This window comes from Bidens hawaiensis, unplaced genomic scaffold (assembly GCF_021521415.1).
Source record: "Bidens hawaiensis isolate Kalapana, Puna unplaced genomic scaffold, B.hawaiensis_p1.1 tig00028000_1, whole genome shotgun sequence".
Classification (NCBI taxonomy): Eukaryota; Viridiplantae; Streptophyta; class Magnoliopsida; order Asterales; family Asteraceae; genus Bidens; species Bidens hawaiensis.
Genome location: NW_027494541.1, coordinates 29,922 through 45,974, shown reverse-complemented (window position 1 = coordinate 45,974; position 16,053 = coordinate 29,922). Strand labels below are relative to the sequence as shown.

The window sequence follows — 16,053 nt, the reverse complement described above, 5'->3', positions numbered from 1 at the left end:
GGTAGACCCAAATCCCTAATTTTGGGTTCACAAATACTTAAAACCATAATATCCATGGGACCACGAGTGTGCAAGTAACTAATGAGATGAACAAAACAGAAGTAATATTACCAACTCTGGTAAACAAATTGTAGCATGAAACATAAAAAGTATAGCTGTGATTTGTTAACTCACCCAAACCAATAAAATGGTAGCATTGAACGATAGAACATATATAATTCAATATCTTATAAGAAATACGTAGTATCGGTTGAAATAGAAATAGTTATAAGAAGTCTAAAATAGATTTTTTATATCAATGTGTAGAAGGTAAATGCCTATGAAGAAAGTAACTTAAAACTGTAACCTTATTTTGTTAAATATAAAATACTAGTTTGAGGCCCGTGTATTACACGGGTAATTGTTAAAAATTTTAAACTTTAGCCATTAAGTGAAATATAGTCAACAAATTGATCATATATTGTTAATACAATTACAATTAATTAAAATTACAGAAATTATATAACTAAGATTACACAAATATGTTACAAATAAGTAAAAACTTCATTTTACACTACATTAGTGATTGTATTAGTATGTATACATTGTTTATCAAAAATAAAAAAATTTAGTTTATGTCTGCTTGTAACTCGTAATATGGTAACATATATGTCTTCTTATAACTCTAGATTTAGCCATATATAATTGTCCGCGCGACAAAAAAAGTTCTCCAAATACATACCAACTCTAAATAAATGATAATATATATCTATGATACTAATAAAAAAAATATTCATACACATAAAATATCATAGGTTTTAATCAATTAATATGATGTTATTTGAGAACATCCTCATGTTTATAAAAAAACATAATTATCTCAAAAACCATATACCTGAACTTTGATAATAAATCATTCTTAGAATCTTTACAATTTGAAATTTATTGATCATGATAAATTTGTTGTCATTAATATTCTGTGTATGGAAAATTTTTAATTGACTTTATAATTTACAATTAAAAATTGTATAATCAACCAATATAAAAACCAAAAATTTAAATATAACAAAATGATTTGTTTATTTTATATGAATGTAACTGTCAGGAAAATGACAAATACATACTAACATTAAACCATGTTCAAATAATAGTGATTATTCTGAGTTAGAAGAATATTATAATATTTAAAGTTGCATAAAGTGAATGTAGTGATTCTTATTTATAATCGTTGAAAGTAGGGTTGCCACTTTTACTTGTAACCTGAAACCCAACCTATGAAAACCCGTACCTGAACCCAAACTAACCCGGCCCGAGAAAATTGAACCCAAGAAAATACTAACCCGAACCTGAACCGAAGTAATTCAGGTTGGTTCTTAGGTCCGAATTCTAGGTTTCGAGTTAACACGAAAACTTTTAGTTTTATAATCATATATATTTTTAGGTATTAAAGGATAAGTCTTAGCCACAGGCGTTATCAGAATTTAGTCCAAGTCGATTGTTCTCGTTCCAAATATTATGAATCGAATGTTTATTGTTTATTATTTTAAATATAAACCATAATAAACACTTTAATTAACACTTCAAAATTCATTAATAATCTCTTGTCAATTCATATGAAGAATTCTTATTATATGTAGTAATGGATTTAGTTGGAATAAACCTATAATTATAATGTCATATATTGAAATGACTTAAAAGATAAGTGTAGGTCCCCCCGGGGCGTCGCCGATCGATACGAGATCCGCACGAGGTCTAGGAGTGCGGAATCCTCCTAGACCCGTTTATTGGTGTACAAGACGAATAACACAAACACGTACACGATCAAATACACAAACAAATACTAGAACGGGATAAACAAATCTGCAGATTCATATATAAAATAATCACGTTACATACCGTAACAAAAACAGAAAACACGACTGACCCGAGGTGAGCTCTACCTCGGGTCGTCTCACACGACTCTAGTCTCTTACTCTCTCTCAATAAACAAGCTGCTCAAACACACACTGATTTCTAGATACCTAAAACTAAACAAGACACAACTATATATAGACAAACATTCACGGGCCTGGGCTTCAGTAGGCGAAGTTGTGCTAACTTCGCCTAAGGCGAAGTTGTGATAACTTCGCCTAAGGCAGAAGTTGTTACAACTTCGCCGTTGGCGAAGTTGTTCTAACTTCGCCTAAGGCGAAGTTGTGCTAACTTCGCCTGTGGCGTTCCGCTGGTCAGAATTGCATAGCGACGGTCACAAAATGCACCAACAGTCTCCCCTTTGACCGTTGCTCTCAATTCTAACAAACACGAAAGATCATCTGTTACAAAACATGCACCAACAGACTCCCTCTTAACTGATGATCTTCTGTTTGCAGTCAACCAGCCGTGTCAGAAACTGTCCTGTAGCTTCACAAATCTACCAATCACCCAGCGTCTTCCATATCAGATCTCCCCTTCAGTGTAAGCTTCTCCGACTATAACGATTGAGGTCTTTGTAATGCATGCATCCCCGTGCCAATAGATCATCTCAACCAATCACGTGAGTCCATCTGACTTCACCAACACATGAAGTTGGGCTTCCTCCACAACTTCACCAACTCGTCGGCATACGATAAGGTTTAATCTTCAACTACTCAACATCAAGTGATCAATTTCATCACAAAACCACCCTGACAGAATCTAACACACGACCATTAAAAAATCTGAAGCATCTTCAATCACCAGGGATAACGATCAGGAACATAAACACTTTAATTCCCGGTTAAATCCAACTTGTTCCAGAATCTTCACTCTAATAAATAAGCATCATGTTTCAGGATCCAATTCTCGAACGCCTTGAAGATAACATAAATAATATGCTCTGACCGCAATCCAGTAATGACGAAAAACCTTCAGTTCAATTTGACTTTCTTCGGTTGGTCACCACGAACAACAACAATTTCCTTTCCCACAAACACACGAATATGTGTCACAATCCAGTTTCAAACAATAACCCATTCACAACCTCAACTCCAAATCAGAGTTGACACGTATTTGTTCACACGTAAAACCAAAAGATAACAAGATCACTCGTTGACGGAACAACATCTTCGGTCTCACAATAATCGTGTACACCTGGCCATACAGACGGAAAATTCCAAAATACTTTTTTTTTTTTTTTTTTTTTTTTTTTTTTTTCTCGTTAACTTCGCCGAAAGTTAACATCGCCTGGCTATAACTTCGCCGAGAAGTCAACTTCGCCTAAAGTCAACTTCGCCTGTTCATAACTTCGCCGGTCCTTATATCTTCGCTGAAACCCTACGAACAGTGACGGCAACTTCGCCTGATGAACAATAACTTCGCCTGAAGAACTGTTCGGCCAGAAACGCACAGAAACGTGCCAGAAACACCAAAACGCATATCTCGAACCATAACGTAAGAGCCTAAGGCTCTGATACCACTTGTAGGTCCCCCCGGGGCGTCGCCGATCGATACGAGATCCGCACGAGGTCTAGGAGTGCGGAATCCTCCTAGACCCGTTTATTGGTGTACAAGACGAATAACACAAACACGTACACGATCAAATACACAAACAAATACTAGATCGGGATAAACAAATCTGCAGATTCATATATAAAATAATCACGTTACATACCGTAACAAAAACAGAAAACACGACTGACCCGAGGTGAGCTCTACCTCGGGTCGTCTCACACGACTCTAGTCTCTTACTCTCTCTCAATAAACAAGCTGCTCAAACACACACTGATTTCTAGATACCTAAAACTAAACAAGACACAACTATATATAGACAAACATTCACGGGCCTGGGCTTCAGTAGGCGAAGTTGTGCTAACTTCGCCTAAGGCGAAGTTGTGATAACTTCGCCTAAGGCAGAAGTTGTTACAACTTCGCCGTTGGCGAAGTTGTTCTAACTTCGCCTAAGGCGAAGTTGTGCTAACTTCGCCTGTGGCGTTCCGCTGGTCAGAATTGCATAGCGATGGTCACAAAATGCACCAACAATAAGGACTATATATGAAAATTGGTTGAAAAAGGTGAGGGGGCTATGGGATTGACAAGTGGCAGAAATTGTAGGCTTTTATTAAAATAGATATATTAGTTCTTAATAACTTGTTATTATGATCTTTTCTGGTTAATTTACATGTTTTTCTGGTTGATTTACATGTGATAATTATGATAACAGAAGGTATGGATTATACGTATGTGTTTTCATTTCAAGATGTATACAGTTTATGCTATAAAATACTAAACATTATTGGTCATTTATGGTATGAAAGAAACCACTTTATGTTAATCATAAAGAATGATACAGAAAACATTGCACAAAGTTTGTCCATATGCTTGTAACTTAAGCATCTGTTACTTTGAAGAAAGATGGTATTATGAAATGACACTCTTGCTCCTCCATGACATAAAACCTAGCAAGAATCTACATACATACCCCCCACCCCCACCCCCACCCACGTACCCACCCACCACACACACACACAAGGCAACTTTAAAACAAAACCTCGAAAACTCTATACAAACATTGATTAAACGTTTTGAACAGCTGTGATTTGTTTAAAGAAAAGTGACTTTCATTTTAATGTTTTTTTAATGGCCAAAAGTACTCAAAACGGACAAGATTGCAAGTAAGGATGTCAGTATACAAATTGGACTCAAGGAACTCGGAATTCAATTTGGATCAAATTCGAACTTGAATATTTGAATTCGGTTTTCGATCATTCGAATTTAATTTGGTTTGAATTTGCATTGGTGATGATTTCTAATTCAAAACACCAAATATATTCAACTCATTTCTTTCTTTCTCATTGGAAAAAAAACGAACGGATGTACCCTTCTCACTTTCCTCTCGATCTGGATATCGCTGTCGCTCACCGCTAATGACAAATTGTTATCATGAGCAAATTGTATCATCAAAATAACGAGTAATGGCAAATTGTAAGCTATGGTATAAATGATACCAGGCGCCCTTTTCACATCATTTATGAATATGAGGTTATTCGTTTAAGGGTTGCGTTATTCTACAAAGATCAACAAAAATACGAAGTGCATGTGAGAAGCTATAATTAATTGACATGTGTTAACAGCTAAATAATGACCAAATGAAAAATGGTATAAAAGTAATAGTACACATTTTCTCTATTCACATGGAAATCACATGTTAATTCTCTCATTATTTTTAAACGTCTATAACTTTTTCATATGATATTTTAAAAAAATAAATAAAATTCACCATAATAACAAGTGTTTTTTTTATCTTTCATATGAGTATGATTTTGTTATATAAAAAATAAAAAAAATTACGTAATCGTGTCACTTTGCTTACCATTGTGTTTTTTCGTCATTGTGTCTTTCTGTTTGTTAATGTGTTTTTTTCGCTATTGTGTTTTTCAACTGATCATCGTGTCACTTTTAAATACTAATAACATCGTTGTGTAATAATATGTAAATATAATGAAATATACCAACAAATTATCTAATACATAAAACACAATGATAAATACATATTACATAATAACCTGAAACATAAAACACAATAATGAATACATATAACATAATGGTCTGAAACGTAAGACACAATGGTAAATACATATAACACATTGACCTGATGCGTAACACACAATGGAATCTCCGTATTACATAATGATTTGAACGTAATATACAATGAACATAATACTATTTTTTTTAGCTTAAATGAATGTTGAGCACAATGACTAAAACAAAATGATAAGTAGAAAAACAAATGTTTAGTATCAAGACAAAATGACGCATAAAAAGACATAATGATGTAATTTTTGTTTTAATTTTTATCTTTAATATGAGTACCAATTGAAAAACATAATAACCTAGGGGTGTGCGTGGTGTGGTTCAGTGCGGTTTTTGACTAAAATCGAACCGAAAACCAAACTTTCGATTTTATGATTTTTTAAAACCGTTCGGTTTCGGTTTTTTCGGTTTTCGGTTTCTGGTTTTTGGGTTCGGTTCGGTTTTGAATGCGATTTTTTCGGTTTTGCTAATTGATCCAAAACTTTTTGGGCGAAAAGAAAAACTTGACCAAAGATATTGAAATTGGGCATGATATATTTTTTTTCTTTAAACTAATATAAATAATATATTGAATATTTGGACCTCAAATATTAAAAGTTAATAAAAGACAGATTATATATCAAACTTTAAAATCAAATCTAAAAGTACCAAATATATTTGTTATTAATCATATGTTTAAATTAAACAAATAGTTGTATGTAGATTTTGTTTTAATGATTACGGTTAAGATGTTATGGTTATTTCAGTTCGGTTCGGTTTTTAACAAAATACAAAACTGAACCAAAACCAGTATTTCGGTTTTTGCTAAAGTTCAAAACCGAACCGCCAGTTTCTAATTCGGTGTGGTTTTTTCGATCGGTTTTTTTGGTTTTTTCGGTTCAGTTTGGTTTTTTCGGTTTTATCCACACCCCTACAATAACCAAAATCAATAATACAATGCATAAAAAAACTCAATCAAAAAACACAATGGACAACTAAATAACACAATATAAAAAAAACCCAAAAACTATTTTTTATTTTTAGATAACAATATGATATTCATATTAAAGATAAAAAAAACGTTTGTTATTATGGTAAAAAATATTTCTACAAAAATGCCGTATATAAAAGTTATACTTATAAACGTTTTAAAATGATGGAGAATTGACATGTGCCTTGCATGTGGAGGAAGAAAGTTGAGTTATTACCTTCATGCATTTCTCATCAATTTTTATTAAGTTAATTTTCACCATTCAAATTTAAAATAAATGGATTAGATTTCTTTTCACCCTCCTCGTTTTTGTTGTATTAATTTTGTATTTTAACTTTACCATAAGTTTAAATCCTTATAATTAGTAGAAAGTAATATATGATCTTTTTACAAGGAGGAGCTCACTCTTTCTTTAACAATTAACATATATTATATGGTATAAACATATATTAGTTATTTAGTTTTTTATTCTATCTTCTGATGTTTTTTCTCCGTCAACGATAATGGTGTTCCTAACTCGTGTCACTTTTATGGTATAATCATGAGCACGATTGCCTCTAAAAAACAAAATAGAATCATAAGAATAATAATTTGGTCTTTTTACTGGAAACTTTGAATGATTGTAGATATATGACACCACCAGGGTGCATTCATGCATTATATAGTTGGTTATATGAAAATATATTGTGATAATATGTCACTATATAAAGCTACTGTTGCATATTTTTTATGCCAATTTTGGCCTGGAGATGCATTTAGTAGTGAGTATCACCCATTATGTTTAAAACTAATATGTTTTTCTGCAAATGCAGGTTGAACCTGGATTTTTTGCTTTGAGGTACATATTAGAGAACGGTTAGTATTTACTTGTGTATAATTACTATTAGTACTAAACTATGGTAGATCAATTTTAAACTTGAGGTATTCCCTTATGTTAGATCATTTACTTGTGAGACATATACTGATGTAGTGTGAACTCTGATTTGTTCTATATCTTAAATACCTAAATAAGATTATTGTTTGACATATCAGGCAATCTGGTTCACATATGTTACGTACCCATCTCATCCAAAAGAGTTAAAGAAGCAAGCACACAGGTTTATCCATCATTACTTGAACACGTAGCTGAGTTTGAAGAAGATACAATTGTGAAATATGCTATGATGAAGAAAATGTGAGTTTATATGTTGAAATTAAAGTGATATCAATTGTTGTCACAAATCCCGCAAGGAAACTTCTCATTAAGTTACGATATAGGTTTATGTTGGTAAACACTATAATTCTCATACTTATTGTGTCACTTTTGGATCATCATATTTTTATTGTATTGTATTTTTATGCTTTTTTTATACTTTGAGTGCATATTTGTATCTTTTGATATGATTTGTATTTACACTATAGAGTTTGTACCAAAACCTATAGCTAAATTTGTAGCCAAAACTTCATAAACTGTAGCAAAATCACATAAAATTTTGTAGCTACAATCGTAGCAAAAGCCATACAAAATCTGTAGCTAAATTGAGTGTAAAAAATGGTAGTAAAAACCATAGCACATTTCCGTAGCAAGACCGTAGCAAACGCTTTAGGTTACACCGTAGCTAAATTTGTAGCTAAAAAGTTCGTACCAAAATTCCGTAGTTAAAAAACTATAGCAATACTCTGTAGCTAAAGGTCCGTAGCTAAAAAAGCATAGCAATTGTAGCTAGAAGTCCGTAGCAAATATAATTGTAGCAAAATTCGTAGCTAAGATACCTACAATAGCGACGTCACTTTTTGTAGCTAAAACCGTTGCAAAACATAATTCCGTAGCTAAAATCCGTAGCAACACGCGTGTTTGCTACTAATTTGCTACGGATTTCAGCGTGTAAAATACCTATATTTGTAGTAGTGTAATGGTTATCTGATGTAATTTGTGTAACATAAATTATTCGAAAATATTGTATACATGTATACTTTATGTGGAATTATATATATATATATATATATATATATTACACAAATTACATCAAATAATCACTATTTATATATTCATATATAAACAAACAATGCTTGAATGAACCTTTGCTGGTGTGATCATTTACAAAAAAATTATTGAATATCGATAAAGGAAACCAACATATAATATCATTTGGATCCTAATTTATACATTCCGGGAATGATCGTTGCAAAGAGAGGAGTTCAAGACTCAAGAATTCAAAAAAAAGAAAAAAAAGAAAATAGAGACATCATGTGAGTAGGCTATAAATGTTCAAAATATATGATAGATTTAGCTATGGCAAGGCCGTTGCATAACATAATTCACGACAACTCTTCAAAATGTATCTTCAAATATTACCCTTAAAAATTATGTCTTGAAGTATACGACGAGATTAACGATGTTACATAAATTATTAACTTTTATATCAGAACGTTAGCGGCGTACTTTTTGTAATTTGTATAGGTACAAAATTATCAACGAGTTATATATCCAAGGTTAACTTGTCCAACGAGTTTTCCATAGCCGAACAGTCTCTTCCTCATTCATCAAATTTCTCTTTGATTCAGTAATATGTGACAATCTATCACAAATCACAAGTGTGGCAATATCATTTTGTATGGGTAAGTTGAAAAAATAACATACTGAGTGAATGATATTGCTATGCGATCAAGCAAAATTCCACACATGGATTTTTTTAAGACAATTCCCCACCTAGATGCTTTAAATTATTAGCCCAACGTTATATTACAAAACATGTTAATAAAACTCACAACAATGTTTGAAAAAACATCTCATGTATATATGTACTATTCTGTCTTATTTAGGCTTTATCTTCGGCTCTAAAAACGCGTCTAAAAGCATGTTATATCTTTCATCCTTCCTCTCACAGATAACCGGTTTAGGCATAACATCAATCCCTCTCATTCTTCTAAAAAATGTTCGAACCCGGTCTATTTCTTATGTCAGTGAAAACATTAACCTTTGTTCTTTTTTCTTTAATAATTTTTTAACATATTTCATCTCATGTCTTAAGTCAGACTAGAACTCACAATAATTTGATTATAAGAAGTGCACTTTTAACTCCGGACAAGGCTAGTAATTAATGTACTTTTTCTTAAGGAACTCTCTTAATTTCACTCTATTAAAGCTTTCCCTCTTCTTTCAACAAAAGCCATTCAAACAACAAAGGCAACTCTTGTTTCCACCACACTCCCTCTCTCTACTTCTCATCTCAGAGAGTACAAGTAATCCAACTTTGTATCTTTTCCACTATTCTCATATCCCTTTCCTTAACTTTATCTTAAACTCAACAAAGTTAAAAAATGATCCAAGAGCTCTTTGGTGCAAGTGTAACTGGACTTGTAAACCAAGACCCAAATCCCTCACCCTCTAATTCTTCTTCCACCACAATCACAGACAACCAGAAACTAAGATGTCCAAGATGTGACTCCTCCCACACAAAATTTTGCTACTACAACAACTACAACCTCACTCAACCCCGCCACTTTTGCAAGACGTGCCGACGATACTGGACGAAAGGCGGGGCTCTTCGCAACGTCCCCATTGGAGGCGGATGCCGAAAAAACAAAAACTCCACCACCTCCTTCATCACTGGGAAACTAAAAGCAGCCGTCTCATCCGAACTTGAATCCAATCCGAATAACCCAATTCTATGGTCCACTCCACCACAAACATCTCATCTTCTTTCATTATTCAGAGCCACCCAAAACCCTAACCCTAATTTTGCATCAACTCCACTAACCCACATCAAAGATCAAAGCTTTATTGCTGGATCAAACATGGGTGGTTTAGGGTTTGAACCACCTTTAGGTCTTTGCAGTTCTTTATGGAGAAACAATCAACAAGATCATCAAAAGGTTCAAAACCAGCATGAAACTGTTGTTCAAAACACAGCAAACTATTATCATCATCATGATCAGCCTGCAGTACCACTGATCTTGGGTAGTAGTAGTGGCATGACTAATAGTACTTCATCTGCTTCAACTATTTTGGATTCTGCTCCGGTTCTTGCAAGTGGTGAGCTAGGGTTTTGGAACCAAACTCTACCATGGTCGGATCTAGCTGCGAGTAACGGTGCTTATCGTTAAATTAAGAATTTATTTTATTTTATTTTATTTTTTGTTTTGGTATTTATGGTTTAGATGTTATAATATTATAGCTAGGGTTTGTGGTGATTTGGGGTGTGGTATATGATTATGGTTGTTAATACTTAATATCATGTATGTGTGCTTTATTTACAAGGAGTACGTGTTTTCAATTAATTTAATTTCTTTATTTCGACTAATTTATCTTCTCATCAATTTATCAAAAATTTACTATACACTCTTAAGTCAATTTACTATCAACTCATCAATTTCTGAATCTGGTCGCAATTTCATAACATTGCAACGATATATTTGGTACTTTGCTTTAGTTAGTATAATAAAATAGTATTTGAATAATCAAAAGAGCCAGTGTTCCCTAACCCAATATTCATGATCTAATTGGTTGGGATGTGACATCCAAATATTTCATTTAAAAATGAGATTTTTGATTAAAGTTTTGCTTGTATAAAATAAAATAGGGGGTTTATGTTTGTTAGATTTTATCATATATGATATGTTTCCCTCTAAAAGTGAAATGAAAATAAATACATAATCAGATGAGTTCCCTGCCGTTAAAAGAAATTTGGAATAAAAGAAGTGGCCAAAGGCAAAACACATAGGTAAGAGAGCATATCTTCTTGGTTAACCCAACATTTTTAGGGTTGATTTGCCTTTTCTGCTCAGTGGATGGATGATGGACTAAAAGAGAAGATTCTTGAATTCATTATTGGTAACACGATCTTCAAGATGTAATATTAGTTTAAAATTTTAACCCACCAGTATGCTAATTCTGATAGTTTATTGATGCTATTATAAATATTTTAGTAGCTCAAATACATACGTTTGTGGATGAGCTTTTTTTTCTTTTCTTAAACGACTGATAATTTTATTAATACCGGCCACTAGCTTGAGGCTAAAATCCGGTGGCATTTTTCAGAAAAGAGATGGTAGGCTTTAGCTACCTAGCGCTGTCTGTCTTTCTTTGAATACAAGCGTATAAGGTTGTCTTTTGCCAATATAATAGACTAGTTTGGATAGCCATGGTTTATTCGTTAGACGCTTAAGAAAAGAAAACACAAAAAGCCCATAGGTTATAATATATGATAGAATTCTATTATCATTGTAGATAAACTATGAATTAAAATGACACTTAGATTATATCATGTAGGCCACTCCCAATATGATGCATGCTCATCTTTTTGCGACATGATTATTTTTCTACCAGTGTGGATCGCATCTATCAACTTGGCATATTCGGGAGGATTGCTTTAAAACTATTATACACTCGATTGTCTAATATTTTTTTTAATCAATACGCTCCTTTTAATGTGGTAGTCAGTTTTTTTGGGTGAGGCCAGTAACTTTAAGTATTTCTTAAGTGTAGGGTTGAAATTTTTTGGGTAGCTAGCAACTATCTAAACCAAATTCAGTAAAGTAGTAAACAAAACCCAATAGCATCTACGATTTATTTTTAAACGCTCAGGAACGCACCACATTATATTCCACCCATATTTCAAATGTTTGTGTATGAGTAGAGGGGCCTACCAACCACCACTCATCCCGGTGTGTTTGGGAATCCAGATGCCCTCACACGTCCATTTTCTGAAAATGGAAGCCACCCGGGCGCCATGTGACATTGTAAACCAAATCTAACAAAAATATAACTTCTTAGAAAACTTCAAAGGTGTTTGATATAATATATGGAAATGGAATACCAAACACCCCTAAATCTTTATTTGGGCTTTTTATTACAATAAAATTTGTAGGATAATTGGGCCTATTCCTACATAAATATGAACCCAAACCTTTCTAGCACTTATGAATTATGATCATGTAGAATCTGGACTGTGAATGAGTGAATCTGTGATGATTTGAACACCAAGCCCAATTCACTTCGCAACCATTTTTCACGTCACAAAAGGCACAAAAGGAGTTACAAATTTACTATGGTAAACCAACCAAACAACTCAGATGAGTTTGGGTTGCAAAAGATAATGAATGTTTATGCAAGTATGACTATGTATTTCATTTGATTTCGTAAGTATATTACGTGTTTGTTAATTTGTTTTAGTTTATACATGTTTATAGGACAAATTATCATGTCCGTATTGTTAAATTATTTGTATAAGCTTGATCATTCACAAAATAAAATGAAAGTTGACCAAAGATTGAGAGTATATAATTATTTTGATTATCCTACCCCCATGGTTAATTGGCTGGCCAATGGAAATAACAATAACTGCTTTGCCTTGCCACAACACAATGCATTTTCAGGTATATCGGTATAGACAGTTAACTATTTCAGTTAAGCCGATTACTTGGGAGAAGAGGGGTGGGTGGGGGGGGGGGGGGGGGGGGTTTCAACACGAAGTTAGGTTGGCTTTAGTTTGAATACTCCCAAGTCCCAACAATGTTGAAATAGTCAGGTGGGTTGGGCCGAGTTGCATTTGCTGTGAAGTTCCATACACAAATAATAATAATAATAATAATAACAATAATAATAATAATAATAATAATAATAATAATAATAATAATAAAAAGAAGAAGAAAGGTAATAACGACTTCTAAAGGCTGAATTCTTTTCTTTTAACAAAATAATAATAATAAAGAAGTTTATGATAGAGTTGAAATGGGTTCTAACTTCTAACTCTATAGGTTAAAACAGGTTTTAATTTGGTCAAACCTGATCCTTTTTCCAAATGAACTAGTTCAAACAAGAAATGGTTTTGAATTTTTTTAACCCAAAACCGAAACCAATTCAACCCACCAGACCCAACCTGAACCAGATAAAACCCGATTTTAAACCAGTTAAACCCTACCATTGACCTTTTCAACCCGAACCCATCCAGACAAATACTAGTTTTGACTTTTGTTGACCCAAACCAGAACCAGTTCCGACCCGCCAAATCCAACCCAAACCGGTCAAACCCGACCATTACTTTTTCTACAACCGAATCCAACAAGACTCAAGCCGACATCCTTTGAAAAGACGAAACATTATCCCACTCCTTGATAGTGCTAGACCAAGGATTTTGTTGATTTTAAGAACACACATAACAACTAAAATTATATAAACAATAAATTGTAATCAAGATTTTGAGTCAAGTCAAGTTGACTTGTACAATTTCAAAAGCTCGAGAACACGTTAAGTCAAGTAGACTAAACAACCTCGATGAACGAGTTTAGCTGAGTTATGTCTTTTTTAGACTTTTTCTTGTATATGTTTTACTTGAATAACTTAGTATTCTAAGTTATGTATTTAAATTTAGTTATAAATATACAACCCTTGAATAACCCTACTATAGTATAGAACCATTATTTAGCCCCCACGCTGCAACGGGGTAAGATAACGATGATAAATACTAATTATAAAAGAGTTACCTAATAGCGTTTGTGGCTTGCACTGACATAAGTTATGTTGTATAATATACTCATATATCCCTGTTTTACATTATATGACATAGGCTTTTCAAGTAAACAAAATTAGTTACAAAATAACTTTGGTTGTGTTTGGCAAGACCTGTCAATATCATTAGCTTATTATTTATTGCCATAATGTGTGAAGACCCGTCACAATATAAAGTGCTTGAGCTTATGTTTTGTTTAAATTTAATGACTGAATATCATTTTAGCTCAACATTTCATTGAGTAAATGAGCAACATAGTAGGACCTAGTTAAAAATCACATAAAGAAAAAATAATTACACAAATGATATCTTTTTATAACAATGAAAGAATATTTGACTTACCTGAAGCGCCTAAAGGGTGCCAAATGGTCACCACGACTCCATTGACATTAATCATTGGATCACTTTCATATTTCCTTATACAAACTGTAATGCAAATGCTGGAAAATCAGACAAAATAAAAACAATTATCCTCCAACTTTGACAGCAAAAATAAAAACAAAAATAATTTTCATCTCATTGATCTCATGAAGACCAATACCCTTGAAGCCCAACAGCTTTGACCGCAGCTAGTGGTGCGTAAAAAACTCGTGCCCAAGGGAAAAACCCGAAATTAGTCTTTATCTACCCAGATATATTATACCCGTAACCGAATCATTCAAACAAATTACACTATAAGCCAATTACAGAAAATCTATAATACAATCATTTGTCTTTATTATATGAAGCAAAATAATTCTGTTGAAAACAAAATATACCTGAGTCGTTGCATTTATGAAAGGATTCGCATCACTTGCTAAGCATATCATCAACAATTTGAGCGTAATAAGTACAACATATGAGTGCTCAAGACATATGATTGTAAAACCATAAGTTATAATTATCATTGCCCACATTTTTAACCTACATATGAAGTAAACAACATGACAAACCACATAAGCAATCACTTTTGAGGCATCAAATTATTACTTTAAAACTTATAGGCATCCGTCGATGATCATGAATGCCATGAATATGAATTGATAAAAGCTTACATATAATTGACTTCTTCTTCTTCTTCTTCTTCTTCTTCTTCTTCTTCTTCTTCTTCTTCTTCTTCTTCTTCTTCTTCTTTCTTCTTTTCTTCTTCTTCTTCTCTCTCTCTCTCTCTCTCTCTCTGTTTTTTTTTTTGGAGGGGGGGGGGGGGGGGGGGGAGGGGGGGTTGTTTGTCGAGGTTTAGCCTCTTGTATCACTTTGGCTATTAACGTTTTGATTAATACTAACTAAAGTTTTAATCTGGTGTGTACTTTTTAGCCCGGTTGACAAAGCAAAACACGCATTTTTAGGGGGTGTATAATCTATATACTAACCCCGAGCATCTCTTTATAAATATCGGGTGAGGTCCAAATCTTTATGTTATTTGAGTTAACAATATTTCAAATTCAAGTGTAAGTTTAAAATGTTATTCTTTCTTATCTTTTGATCGGTAGACCTTGGCGTGTACTTCAACCAGCTTTAAGTTTGAAATGTCATTCTTTTTGGGATATTGAAGTATGCTTGATGGTAGTCATGGTCGAGATTTTTACACTTTAGTCTAATTGTGTTTTAAGATGTCTTTAATTTTAACTTGAAGGACACCGACTATGCTTATTATCCGCTATCACAACTAGTTATATATATATTTCCATTTTACAAAAAAAAACGTAACTTTTTTAAGTTGGCTTGTAGTTGCACCATCTACATGTGTTAGAGTGTCAAATACATCAAAGTGATTAGTGACAAAGTGATATCCGTCTTGGATTGATTACATCTTACCTTTTATGTTATAACGTCTTTTATATTTACTTTCATGTCTCACCTTTTTTATTTCAAAAACCTTACAACATTTATCTAACAACAATGAAAGTTTGGTATTGAAAGCTAGTGTATCCTTGGATCGATTCTCGTTGCTTACCAATACTATACCATGTAAACGATAGGTACACTTGTCAATAATATGTAATAAAGTTGACACAATAATCATTTTATTTGTAAATTCAAAACGAGAGTTTGTAGAAAATATATACACTCTTACACACATCATATGCT

The 16,053-nt window shown here is 33.0% G+C and overlaps 1 protein-coding gene across 1 annotated transcript; it reads left to right on the top strand.

The window, feature by feature from the left end:
* The first annotated feature begins 9,720 nt into the window (after positions 1-9,720).
* On the top strand, positions 9,721-10,621 carry LOC143576136 (uncharacterized). Its single transcript, XM_077060310.1, has one exon. It carries the CDS (start codon positions 9,797-9,799, stop codon positions 10,580-10,582), a length of 786 nt encoding a protein of 261 aa, XP_076916425.1. The 5' UTR covers positions 9,721-9,796; the 3' UTR covers positions 10,583-10,621.
* The last annotated feature ends 5,432 nt before the right edge of the window (positions 10,622-16,053 follow it).